Source organism: Chiloscyllium punctatum, chromosome 45 (genome assembly GCF_047496795.1).
Source record: "Chiloscyllium punctatum isolate Juve2018m chromosome 45, sChiPun1.3, whole genome shotgun sequence".
Lineage (NCBI taxonomy): Eukaryota > Metazoa > Chordata > Chondrichthyes > Orectolobiformes > Hemiscylliidae > Chiloscyllium > Chiloscyllium punctatum.
The window spans coordinates 54,677,074-54,691,182 of NC_092783.1; the positions used below are offsets into that span (position 1 = coordinate 54,677,074).

A 14,109-nucleotide genomic window follows, 5' to 3' on the forward strand; every position below is an offset into this window, starting at 1 on the left:
CATAATCAGTTCGATGTTGAACTGCAAGGTTAAATCAAACATTCATAATCATGTAGCAGAAACTGCAGTATACTGTAATTGTCATAGATAAACTCGTCACTAAGTAAACACACATAGTCATAAATGTCTCCCTGTTCTTCTAACTATGGACAACATTACATTTGTTGTCGTATTAGATCAAGCTGTCATTCTGGACTAAGTGAGAACAGTCATTAGTGAATAGGGGGTGATCATTTATGGAAAAGTCACTATATATTATTGTGATTATATATAAAAAATACATTTATAAATTTAAAACCAAATCAATAATTTTTTGAACCATTTATCCCCCTTCGTTTTGTTCTAGCACTCCAATGTTTGGCTTTAACTCGCTACCCATGTTCTTTCTTTCTCTAAAACAAAATGCCATAGAATCACACCGTCCATCCTGATTAAGTTACACAAGTGAAAGATTGTTATAAAAGGCAGAACTGTCAAATATTAACAGTGCTCCCTTTGTGCATGCTAATCTTTAAGCATTTTAGCACATGCCACACTTGGAATCAGTGCCTATGCTGAGTGAAACTGTGTACAAGGAATCACTCTGGGAGCTTGCTGTAATGACGCTTACCCTTTCAGTTCGATTTGCCAGTAACCTTTCTTGATCAGGTTCAGATAGTGGAACTCACCACTGTAGTAGGAAGGATCAGTGCCCCCCAGTATCATCTCTCCACCTGGAGTCCCTCTGGACTCTCTGTGTAAATCAAAAACACACAGTTAAAAATAAATCAGAGTAGGAGAAGGGGGAGACAGCTGGGAGAGAGTGAAGCTAAGCCAAAAGTTATCCCCTTTGACTGCTGCGTGAATAATCTCAGTCTTTGGAATGCGGTCCCCCCACAGTGTTGGCATAAAATTTCTTATAGAGTGGCCACACAATACTCTAAGGATTGCCAGCTTTGGATATAAAGCTGAAGCAGGTCAGAAAGCTGCAAATTCTTTCTCAAGTAACATCTCAGAAAGGCTGTCTACAAGGCACAGACCAGGAGTGTGGTCCATTTGCCTGGATGGGTGCAGCTGCAATGATACTCTCAAGAAGCTCAAAACCATCCAGAAAAGAAACAGCCTGCTTGATTGGCAGCTCAGCCACTACTTCCATCATTGACTCGCTCCCTCAGTGGTATGCAGGAGCAGCATTGTGTACTATTTACTTGGCACACTGCAGCAACTCACCAAAGATCCTTCAACAGCACCTACCAAACACACAACCTCTAGCCATTAGAAGGACAGGGGCAGCAGATATTTGGGAATGCAATCACCTGTAAGTCCCCCCCCCAGGTCACACTGCATCCTGACTTTGAAATATATCTGGATTAGTGGTGCTGGAAGAGCACAGCAGTTCAGGCAGCATCCAACGAGCAGCGAAATCGACGTTTCGGGCAAAAGCCCTTCATCAGGAATAAAGGCAGTGAGCCTGAAGCGTGGAGAGATAAGCTAGAGGAGGGTGGGGGTGGGGAGAAAGTAGCATAGAGTACAATGGGTGAGTGGGGGAGGGGATGAAGGTGATAGGTAAGAGCTTCAGAGCAGAGGAAATGACCTGGGAGTTGTAGTGGGAGAGGGACTCCCTGAGATTCTTGTAGAGAGAGGAGGAAAACTTCTTCAAGGCTGGCATCCTTGCAAGAGGATTCGCAGTCGAGGTAAAAACAATGACTGCAGATGCTGGAAAGCAAATCTGCAGTCTTTGAAATATATCGCTGTGTCTTCACAGTCAAGGGGTTAAAATCCTCGAACTCCCTTCCTCACAATATCGTAGTCTTACCCCACATGGACTGCAGCAGTTCAAGTAGGTGTGTCATCACTACCTGCTCCAGAGTAATTAAGGATGGGTGGTAAAGGTTGGCATTACCTAGTGACATTCACGTTCCTTGAACAAATAACATCAGAGCAAGATTCCTGCTTCTAACTGCCTGGACTACTTACAACTTCTGCCGATAGCCCAACAACTCTCATTTCACATTGTAGCACTGCCCATCATCAACTAAAATGGGAGCAAACCCATCATTTGCTGCTTGAATGATCCTTGACTGTGAAACAGCGTTGACCCAATTTCCAACATTTCAATAATCAACTAACAAAATGATTCAACATGAGTAAAATTGCTGTAAATACTGTATATTTTGTAATGTGAATGGAGGAAGAAAGTGGAAGTTTAGATACTGCTGTGTTGTAGAGAATGAAACAAGTGTGTTTTATTTTCCAGAATAAGTGAAAATGTATATTGTTCAATACTTGTTATAGAGTCATAGAGTTATACAGCACGGAAACAGACCCTTTGGTCCAACTCATCCTCACAGACCAGCTATCCTTAATTAATCTAGTCCCATTTGCTAGCACTTGGCCCATATGCTTCTAAACCTTTCCTATTCATATTCCCATTCAGATGCCTTTTAAATGTTCTAATTTTACCAGATTCCACCACTTCCTTAGTCCATACACACACCATCCTCTGCCAGAAAAAGTTGCCTCTTAGGTCCCTTTTAAATCTTTCCCCTCTCACCTTAAACCTATGCCCTCTAGCTTTGGACTCCCCTACGCCAGGGAAAAAGACCTTAGCTAGATAAGGTTAGATAACTTTTGAAGAAGTTGTATTTGATACATTTATAAGACAAGCTAGCACCATGTGCCTTTGTGTGGTAAAGCTGCCTAGCAACAGCCTGTGGATTTTTAAGTTGCAGTTTGTCAGCGACCTGGATGGTGTTAGGCTTCTTGAGATTTGTTGGAGATGCACACATCCAGGTAAGCGGGAAGTATTCCATTACACTTCTGACGTGACGGTGGGCAAGACAGGGGAGGCAGGAGATGAGTTACTTACAGTCATAGAAATTGCTTTACTCCAACTCGTCCACCAGGTATTCTAAATTAACCTAGTCCCATTTGCCAGTAATTGTACCAGTCTGCATTACTTCCTCAGGCAGTTCATTCCATACAGACATCATGCTCTGTGTGAAAAAGTTGCCTCTTAGGTGCCTTTTAAATCTTTCCCCTCTCACTACTTGCTGCAGAATTCTAGCCTCTGACCTGGTCTTGTAGCTCTTGTATTTATAAGGCTTATCCAGATCTTAGAAACCCTACAGTGTGGAAACAGGCCATTAGGCCAAACAGGTCCACACCGACACTCCGAAAAGTATCCCACCCAGACCCATTTCCCCACCCTATATTTACCCCTGACTGATGCACCTAGCCCACACATCCCTGAACACTATGGGCAATTTAGCATGGCCAATTCACCTGACCTGCACATATTTTGGATTGTGGGGGGAAACTGGAGCACCCGGAGGAAAGCCGCACAGACACGGGGACAATGTGCAAACTCCACACAGTCGCCCAAGGCTGGAATCGAACCAGAGTCCCTGGTGCTGTGAGGCAGCAGTGCTAGCCACTGAGCCATGATGCCACCCACCATGTCTGATGAATGGTAACCCCCAGAATGTTGGTAGTGGGGGATTCATTGATGGTAGTTCCATTGAATGGCAAGGACTGACGGTTAGATTCTCTCTTGTTGGAGATGGTTATTGACTGGCACTTGTGGGGCATGAATACTACTTGTCGCTTGTCTGCCCAAACCTGGATATTGATGTTACAAGTTAAAATGATGGAAGGACACTTGCTCTGTCACCTCAAAATTGTCTCCATCACTTAGCACCCTCTCTCCCTGCCTGCGGATTATGTATTATTCACACCCACCTGTTATAATAAACAGAAAAGACTTCTTCATTGAGAACATGTTGATCCAAGATTCGCTCGAACACCGGCTTTATGTTGTCAATAGCAATAGTCCGGAACCCCATGCCCAGGATCCCATCAAACTTGGCAAAGATAAAAGGATAAGCTGGCAAGGCAGTAGCTTCAGCAAACACTTGGATAACTGGGATATTGGCCACCTACCGGAACAAAGATCATGTTTCAGAAATCACAGGATATTGTCAGCCATGTTTCACACTGAGGTCCAGTAATGGGGAACCAGAGACAGTACAGAGAACACAGAATGGAGGAACAGGACAAGGGGAAGCTGGCAGAGGTTAGCGAGTTAACTACTGTGCATGAAATTATTCAGATCATCCGATTCTCTGAAATGTACGTAACATGTAAGATTTTATGAGGGCTTGACAGGTTAAATACTGGGAAGGTATTTCATCTCATGGGGGCCTCTATAACTGGGGGATAGACTTTCTGAATAGAGAACTTTGCCTTTAAGACAGTGAGAATTTTTTCTATTAGAGAATTTAGAATTCCCTAGCTTGAGTGAGCACTGGTCATTGAATATATTCAAGGCAGAGGTAGACAAATTTTGGATTGACAAGGGACTTGAGGGATATGGAGACAGAACGGGAAGTGTTAAGGCCACAATCAGGTCAGCCATGATTGAACTAAATGATACAACAGGCATGAATGGCCTACTGCTTGTTCAATTTCTTATTTATTAAAGAAACAGTCCATCTCAAAGGGACAGACTGCTGCTAATTTATTCCAGGAGTGCCACAGGGAGAATAACATAAATGGCTGAGTGAACAGGATCCTTAAACGATGCACGACAAAAAATGTTAACGTTGATACATGAACAGGATTTCATCATCTATTTCTCACCATTACAATATCTTGACTGAGGAATCCCTTCACATTGCCAGATCCATATTGAATAGCAAACCCTTGTCCATTGGCCTCATATGTCCTTGAGGTGGAGGAGTCATATCTGTTGTGGGAAACTTCAAAAAGCCAAAATAAGTCACAGACAATTTAATTTTAGGCAATTTCACTACTTTCCTCTTGTCATTGTTTTTGAGGTTCTGGTACACCTCATTCTAAACCTGGTCTATAGCACCATCCAGTGGCAAATCAAATTCTGTGTTAAATTGAAATGATGTATTTTTTAAAAATTCTGTTCAGTTCTATTCCTTGCCATATTTTTAACTTTTCATCCTCTTTCGTCTTCTACTTTGTTTTTCACTGTTGTATATTTTTCTCTTTCTTTTGTCTTAAAAATGCCTTTGTTAACTGAATCTTTAACTTGTTCCTTATTTACTCAATGATACATTTTATTTCCCTGAGAGCCTCACTTCTGCCCAGCCTTTGACTGAATGTGCAGCAACTTCCAGTTTTATTGATTTTTGCAAGGTTCTTGTGGGAGGTGATTGGTGGTTGGGTCAATTTTACAGTCTCCTCAGGGGTTTAGCTCAACAGGGTATGATAGGTTTACATCAACTAGGCGAGGACTGTAGCTGCTGGAGATCAGAGCCAAGATTAGAGTGGTGCTGGAAAAGCACAGCAGGGAAGACAGCATCCGAGGAGCAGGAAAATCGACGTTTCTGGCAGGAGCCCTTCATCAGGAGAATTCCTGATGAAGGGCTCCTGCTCGAAATGTCGATTTTCTTGCTCCTTGGATGCTGCCTGACCTGCTGTGCTTTTCCAGCACCACTCTAATCTTGACTATGATAGGTTTACATCAGTCTGATTGGATGTAAACACAGGAACAGGAGTAGGCTATTTATCCGTCCAGCTTGTTCCATCATTCAATTAAATCATAACTGGTCCGTGGTCTAGCTCTGTATAACTTCCTTTGCGCTATATCCCCTAATACCTTTGCTTAACAAAATTCTTTCTATCTAGATTTGAAATTAATAACTGATCCTACATTCACCGCCATTGGTCAAAGAGAGTTCCAAACATCTGCGATGCTTTGATGTGCTTCCTAACATCTTACCTGAACATTCTAGCCCTAATTCTCATACCATGTCCTCTAGTTAAAAATGATACTTCATTAGATAGAAATCCCACTCGTGAGGGAATTCTCACTGGAGTGCAATGATGAGTCTATCTGCAGGTTACCTTACATTCATCCAGGGGACACTTACAACAAGCTGTGTAAATGGGCGAACAGTTGGTCGATGGTATCCAGAGGTTGGCAGAGCCAGTGTCGAAAATGACTTTGAAGTTCTGTGGCGGGGTCCCGATGCTGATCTCCCCAAAGTATTGGGTCTGAAAAGGACAGCGCAACAATAGCAAAGACCCAGCAACAATTCAAAGTGCTTCATAGCCAAATGAAATGACACTTCACCTGATGAAGTGCTCTGAAAGCTTGTGTTTCCAAATAAACCTGTTGGACTATAACTTGGTGTCATGTGACCTCTGATTTTGTCCACCTCAGTCCAACACCGACACCTCCACATCATACTTTTGAGATGGTAACACTGCAGGAAAAGTGGTAGCCAGTTTACTCTGAGTAAGGCTCCACAAACAGCAATATGTTAATTGAGCAGTTAATGTGTTTTTCAGGATGTAAGTTAAGGAAAATGTATCGACCTAAGATGCATAACATGTATAATAGTGCTGCAACTTCCTTCAATGTCCACCTGAGGGAGCAGATGGAAGCATGGTTGAATGTTTGAGCTACAAAAGGGAATCTCCAGCAGAGCTTAGTGTGTGGAAATGAAATATGTGCTCAAATCTCTAGAGTGGGATTTGAACATACCACATTCTGCTTAATAGGGACAGAATTACAGAGGGAATGCTGGCACGGCACTGACTGTGTAACCCTAGGTTAATCAGCTGGAACACAAAACATGAGCTCAAATTCTACCCTGGGAAATCTAAATTCAGTTAATAAATAAATATCAGAAGGTAGCATCAACAATGGTGTCCATAGAAACATCAACCTGCAGTGAACATTTAATTCGTTCATCGATGTTCTTTTAAAAGGAAATCTGCCAAGCTTACCCCAACAAGCCTACACATTTTTTTTGTTATTTGTTTTATTATTGTCATGTGTACCTATGTACAGTAAAAAGTTTTGTTTTACGTGCAGTACAGGCAAATTATACCATACAAAGCACATTGGGGTAATGGAATAGAGCAAGGAATACAGTGTTACAGCTGCAGAGAAGGTGCACAAACAGTGACATTAACATTTAAAATTTGACAGGACCATTCAGATTCAAAAGTGTGGCTCTGGAAAAGCACAGCAGGTCAGGCAGCATCTGAGGAGCAGGAGATTCAACTCCTCAGGCATAAACCCTTCATCAGGAATGAGGCTTGTGGAACAGAGGGCCTGAGAGATAATGGGTGGGGGGGGGGGGGGGGGGGAGGGTGGCGGGGGCTGGGGGAAAGGTAGCTGAGAATGTAATAAGTAGATAAAGGTGGGTGAAGGTGATAGGTTGGAGGGGACAGTAGGGCGGATAGGTGGAAAGGAAGATGGACAGGTCAAGAGGGCAGTGCCAAGTTGGATGGTTGGGACTGGGATAAGGTTTGGGGAGGGGAAATGCTGAAACTGGTGAAATCCACATTAATCCCTGTGGTTGGAGGGTCCCAAAGTGGAAGATGAGACATTCCTCCTCCAGGCATTGGATGATTAGCGTTTGGCAATGGAGAAGGCCCAGGACCTGCATGTCCTTGGTGTAGTGGGAGGGGGAGTTGAAGTGTTCAGCCATGGGGCATTGGGGTTGGTTGGTGCGGGTGTCCCAGAGATGTTCTCTGAAACGTTCTGCAAGTTGGCAATCTGTCTCCCCGATGTAGAGGTCTGACAAGGGAGTCATGGAGAGACATTCAGAAGTCTGATAACAGCAGGGAAGAAGTTGTTCTTGAATCTATTAGTACATGTGTTCAAGCTTATCCACAGTAACGTGATTGACACAAATTCTTTATTCTTTGACGGGATGTGGGTACCAGTGACAAAGTCAGTATTTTTGTTTCGTTCATTCACAGGAAGTGGGCAATTTATTGCCCAACTCTAATTGCCCAGAGAGCAACCACCTTGCTGTGGGTATAGAGTCACATGTAAACAAGACTGGGTAAGGATGGCAGAATGTTTTATTCAGTCATAAAATTAAAAAACACACAACACAGGTTATAGTCCAACAGGTTTATTTGGAAGCACAAGCTTTCAGAGCGCCTCTCCTTCATCAGACCCTGCAAAAACTTCCAAATAAACTTGTTGGACGATAAACTGGTATTGTGTGATTTTTAAATTTTGTCCGCCCCAGTCCAACACCAGCACCTCCAAATCATTATTCAGTCATGGCACCACTAGCTGGACCAACATTTATTCCCCATCTTAAATGCCCAGAGGGCAGGTAGGAGTCAAACACATTTTGGAGTCACATTCAGACAAGACCAGGTAAGGATGGCAGTTTCCGAAAGGACATTAATAAACCAAATGGGTTCCTCTATTCCTAGCGTTGACTTCTGCTTTCAGAAGTTGCTGCTACATACAGGCCTTGGAGATCCAAGCAGAAGGATTCCACAGTTTGAGTTTCCTCAAAGGCAGGGCATTCCTCCTCATCTCTGTCTTAAATGGGTGACCCCCCTTACTTTATTTTCATTAGAGAGAAAGAAAGATGACTGATGGGGACTTTAACCTTCGGGTCACCAAGTTTCAGACAGGAGGCAGGACTCTTGTGGCTACCTAAGCCAAACCAGGAATTAAGCCATCATTGTTCGTGTCACTCTGCATAACAAGCCAGTTGTAAAATCATCAGGGCTAATTGCACCCTTCCCCCCAGGAATGTCTGTGTAAACATGAGAAACAGGACAATGAAACATTATGGATTCCTTGTTTCAGCTTAAAAGTCTGTTCCCAGTTAGTTTTAAATTTTAATTCAAATCATAAGTAAGTAATGGGGAGAGAACAAAGTTAACCTTTTGAGTCCGGTGACCTTTCATCAGAACCCAGTCACAGACTTGAAACCTGAACTCTGTTTTCTCTCCACAGATGCTGTCAGAACTACCGAGTTTCTCCAGCAATTTTTGTTTTTGGTTCTTATCTCCAGCATTCAAAAGTAGGTCATTTTACTTCCATCGCAATTAATTATTGTCTACAGACTAACAGTGAGAGAGAATGGATCTGGTTGAATGAGGTCAAAGGCTGTATATGAGCCACAGGTTAAAGAACATCACCCCCTCCATTATTCCCTTCTCCCCCCATTTCTTCGGAATGAAGCTCAAGAAGGTGGATGGCACACTTACATCCAGGTAGTTGGTAAGGATGGTCGGGGCTGTTCCATTATTCGGCTTCATTAGAAAGTCCCAATTAACCTCAGGAGAGACGTCCGACACTTTCAATCCAAGTTGCCGCAGAGATTGGCGGATGGATGGCATTTTACGGAGAGGGATCCTTTGGAGACAGGAATGGTTTGAAATGAGTGTGAGGCAATAAGTGAAACCTTACTAGGTGAGCAAGAATAGGTCATTCAGCCATCTGTTGCAGTGTTTCGACGGAACAATTACAATCCATTTCATTTTCTTCGAATCATACAAAGGTCTTAGGGGACCTGCCTGGTTAGATGTGGAGATGTTGTTTCCCATTGTGGGAGAGCCAAGGACCAGTGGGAATAATCTCAGAGTAAAGGATTGGTCATTGAAGAAAGAGATGAGGATGGCACAGTGACTCAGTAGTTGGCACTGCTGCCTCATAGCACCAGGGAACCAGGTTTGATTCCAGCCTCAGGCTGTGTGGAGTTTGTACATTCTCCCCATGTCTGCGTGGGTTTCCTCTGGGTGCTCTGGTTTCCTCCCACAATCCAAACATGTGCAGGTTAGGTGAATTGATTATGCTAAATTGCCCATAGTATTCAGGGGTGTGTAGGTTACGTGCATTAGTCAGAGGAAATGTAGAATAGTAGGGGAATGGTCTGGGTGGGTTACTCTTTGGAGGGTCATTGTGGACTTATTGGACCAAATGGCCTGTTTTCACACTATGAGGAGGATTCTATGAGGAGGAATTTCTTCTCTCAGAGAGTTGTGAATCTGAAATTCCATACTGCAAAGGGCTGTCGAAGTTGGTTGTTGAGTATACGCAAGGCTGAGAGAGAGTTTTAATCATTAAGGGAAGCAAGGGTTATGAGGAAAGGCTGGAAAGTGGAGCTGAAGATTATCAGATCACATGATCTTAACCATAATCCCATTGAATAGGGGAACAGGCTTGATTGGCTGAATAACTTACTCTGCTCCTAAATTTTATGGTTTTGTGGATAAGGAATTGCACTCAAGGTCACCTATACTCTCTTTGAATGTCAAAATAGGTTTAAGAAACCTGTTCCTAGGGAGAAGACAGACTGGTTTCCCATACCTTTTGGTTCTACCATGACCACTAACTGCCGAAGAATCAGAAGAGTGCATAATAACTGCACAAATGTATAGGATCTGTAGAGTGCATATATAACTGCACAAATGTATAGGATCAGGAGAGTGTGTAAAAATTCTGCACAAATATATAGGATCAGGAGAGTGTGTATATTATTGCACACATAAATAGGATCAGAAGAAAGTGTATATTACTGCACAAATATATAGGATCAGAATACTGCATGTACAACCATACAAATATATAGGATCAGGAGAGAGTGTATATAACCACACAAATATATAGGATGAGGAGAGTGCATATATAACTGCATAAATGCATATGATAAGGAGAGTGCATATATAACCGCACAAATACATATGATCAGGAGAGTACATATATAACCACACAAGAGCAACTTGCATTGATTCACCATCTTTCATAACATCAGATCATCCTCAAGTGCTTTCACGCTGAAGAAGGGCATTTAAAAGATTAGCACTGGCCGTAATGCAGCAAATACTGCAGCCAATCTCACTAAACTTCCCCAAACTGCAATGGGATAATGACAAGATAATGGGAGCTGAGAGGTTAATATTAGACAAGGCAACTCCCTTGATCTTTGAGATTGTCATGGAATCATCGACACCTAACAGAGACAAAAAGGTTGACATCACTTCCAAAAGGTGCAGTACGTGTTCTGTACTGCACTGGAGTGTTTGCTTTCAAGCTTCTGGGGTCCGGCTTGAACCCACAATCTTTTGAGAGAGGGGACAATGCTTGCAATAAATCACTGCCAAAAACAGCACTGACAGCACCCTTTAAATGCATTCATAATCTCGTCTTCCAACCAAATCCCTTGCTTAACTGTTCCCATATCTTACCATCCACTCCTCCGCCTTCTTCCACTGCTAGAACACCTCAAGATTTAATTGAAGTGTCACAATGGCAGGTGGTTGCAGGTATTCTGGACCCAAATACTTTGAGACAGAGGATCTCTCTTATTTTGAGCTGGTGACCATCTCACTGAACCTGAAACAGCTGCAGGATCTAGCAAAGCTCTTTGTGTCCGATCACAATGGTGACTCCTGGGCTTAAAGAAATACTTTCTCACTGAGCTCGAGCACTAGCCTCCCTCAAACATTCAAGTGGATAGCACATTCACTCAGGCTACTTGACCCCACCATGACCTCAGGTTGGCAGGGAACCACCACAATCCTAAAATTAAACGACTGTTTAAACGGGAGCACTGACGGATTTATTCATTTGCAATAAATCCTGCCGTACAGACTCACCATTGTAACAATGATGTAGACAGACTTTATTTTTAAAATGGACAGGTCATTCCAATTTCTGTCACATCCTCCTGTATTCCCTGAGGGCTCACAGTGTTGATGAGCAGACATTTCATATGACCCAGCATTGCCCAAAAAGGACGGCCTTGATCCTCGCCAATGTTTCCAGCTCTGCTCAGTAGTTAGTTTCCGATTCCATCCCCCATTCACGATACCCAGCCAAACACCATTCCGTGACGTGGAGCTGTGCCATCCTCACCAGATTTGAGCTTTTAATCCATCACCAAGACCAGCAATGTCCATCTCTTGCCCTGCCTCATCTCTAGTTGCTACTGAAAACTTAAGGCACATCATCATTATGTCCAAGCTCAAGCTGTCCTCACTTTACCTTCCACAGTCTCTGACACATCCTTGGCTAGACAAAGTCCCACACCAACAACTCTGATCCTCTGCTGGCTCTAGGTGGGACGTATTCCTAAACGTTTCATTGCCTGACCTGCCCTGCAAGTATATTTTAAAAATAAATGGCAAGTCTTCAATAAACCACTGTCCACCATAAGGGAGAGGTACTAATGTAAGAGGAATGTCACCAGACAGCAAATTGGGCAAGAGTCGAAGCGTGTGGTGCTGGAGAAGCACAGCTGGTCAAGCAGCATCCAAGGAGGAGGAGAATCAACATTTTGAGCATAAGCCCTTCATCGGGGATGAGGCTTGAGAGATAAATGGGGGAGTGGGACTGGGGGAAGGCAGCTGGCAATGCAATAGGTAGATGAAGGTAGGGGTGAAGGTGATAGGTCAGGGAGGAGGGTAGACGGGATAGGTGGGAAGGAAGATGGAAAGGTAGGACCATTCAAGAGGGTGGTGCTGAGTTGGAGGGTTGGATCTGGGTAAGATGGGAGATGGGGAAATGAGGAAACTGGTGAAATCCACATTGATCATGTGTGGTTGGATGGTCTCAAGGTGGCAGATGAGGTATTCTTCCTTCAGGTGTCAGGTGGTTAGGGTGTGGTGGTGGAGGAGGCCCAGGACTTGCATATCCTGGGTGGGGTGGGAGGAGAACTTAAAGTGTTCAGCAGTGGGGTTGTTTAGTGCATGTGTCCCAGAGATGTTCTCTGAAACATTCTGCAAATTGGAGTCCTGTCTCCCCAATGTAGAGGACACCACATCGGGAGCAATGGGCACTGTAGATGACATGTGTGGAAGTACAGGTAAATCTCTGTTGGCTGCAGAAGGATCCTTTATGGTCTTGGATAGAGGTAAGGGGGGAGGTGTAGGCACAGGTTTTGCACTTCTTGTTTTGGAAGGGGTCGGAGCTGGGAGTGGAGGGTGGGTCAGTAGGGTGGGGGCGTGAACCTAACAAGGGAGTCGTGGGGTAATGGTCTCTCTGGAATGCACATAGGGTTGCCTTTCCTCCAGACCAAAGGGGTAGCCATGGGCACTGCATGGGCCACAGCTATGCCTGCCTCTTTTCTCAGGCATGTGGAACAGTCTATCTTCCGCAGTTACACTGGCACCATTCCCCACCTTTTCCTCGCTACATCAATGACTGTATCGGTGCCACCTCATGCTCCCATGAGGAGATTAAATAGTTTATCAACATCACGAACATCTTCCACCCTGACCTCAAGTTCACCTGGACCATCTCGGACATTTCACTCCCCTTCCTGGACCTCTCCATCTCCATCTCCTGCAATCAACTCAGCACAATCATCTATTTCAAACCCATCAACTCCCACAGATACCTGGAATACACCTCCTCCCACCCCCACACCTGTAAAAATGGGATCCCTTACTCCCAATTCCTCTGACTCCGCCATATCTGCTCCCAGAGGACCAATTCCACCATAGAACATCCAAGATGGCCTTCTTCTTCAAAGACCACAATGTCCCCGCCCCCTACATGGTCAATGATACCCTCCAGCGCATCTCCTCCACTTCCCCCACCTCTGCCCTAGAACCCTACCCTTCCCAACACAACAAGGACAGAACGTCCCGGTCCTCACCTTCCACCCTACCAACGTCCAGATACAACGCATCATCCTCCGCCATTTCCGCCAATTACAAACAGACACCGCAACCAGGGAAATATATCTGCATTCCAGAGAGATCATTCCCTCTGCGACTCCTTTGTTAGGTCCACACCCCCTGCCAACAATCTTTCCCTCCCAGCACCATCCCCAACCATTGCAGGAAGAGCAAAATCTGCACTCATACCTCCCCCCCCTCACCTCTGTCCAAAGCCCTAAAGGATCCTTCCACATCTATCCACATCTGAGATTCACCTGTACTTCCACACACGTCATCTACTGTATTCATTGCTCTCAATGTGGTCTCCTCTACACTGGGGAGTCAGGACAACAATGTGTGGAACATTTCAGAAAATATCTCTGGGACACCCACACTAAACAACCCCACCAGCCCGTGCCGAACACTTCAACACCCCCTCCCACTCCACCAAGGACATGAAGGTGCTGGGCCTCCTCCACTGCCAAGCCCTAACCACCTGACGCCTGGAGGAAGAATGCCTCATCTTCCACCTTGGATCGCTTCAACTACATGGGATCAATGTGGATTTCACCAGTTTCCTCATTTTCCCCTCCCCCTACCTTGTCCCAGATCCAACCTCCCAACTCAGCACTACCCTCTTGACCTGTCCTACCTGTCCACCTTTCTTCCCACCTATACACTCTATCCTCCTTTCCGACCTATCACCTTCCCCCCCAACCA

At 44.4% G+C, this 14,109-nt stretch overlaps 1 protein-coding gene across 2 annotated transcripts in view; it reads right to left on the reverse strand.

The window, feature by feature from the left end:
* The window catches only part of ren (renin), a 44,823-nt gene that overhangs the window by 16,864 nt on the left and 13,850 nt on the right, over nucleotides 1-14,109 (reverse strand). Inside the window, exons 1-6 of one of the 2 annotated variants that reach the window (XM_072563178.1) lie at nucleotides 10,972-11,029; nucleotides 8,992-9,139; nucleotides 5,886-6,009; nucleotides 4,621-4,739; nucleotides 3,721-3,917; nucleotides 611-733 (exon numbers count right to left, since the gene is read on the reverse strand). In XM_072563178.1, coding sequence (XP_072419279.1) covers nucleotides 611-733; nucleotides 3,721-3,917; nucleotides 4,621-4,739; nucleotides 5,886-6,009; nucleotides 8,992-9,123 — 695 coding nt within the window. In that variant the 5' untranslated portion in view covers nucleotides 9,124-9,139; nucleotides 10,972-11,029. Of the gene's footprint in view, nucleotides 1-610; nucleotides 734-3,720; nucleotides 3,918-4,620; nucleotides 4,740-5,885; nucleotides 6,010-8,991; nucleotides 9,140-10,971; nucleotides 11,030-14,109 lie in introns of those variants that run through there. The other variant, XM_072563177.1, reaches the window with a different exon arrangement.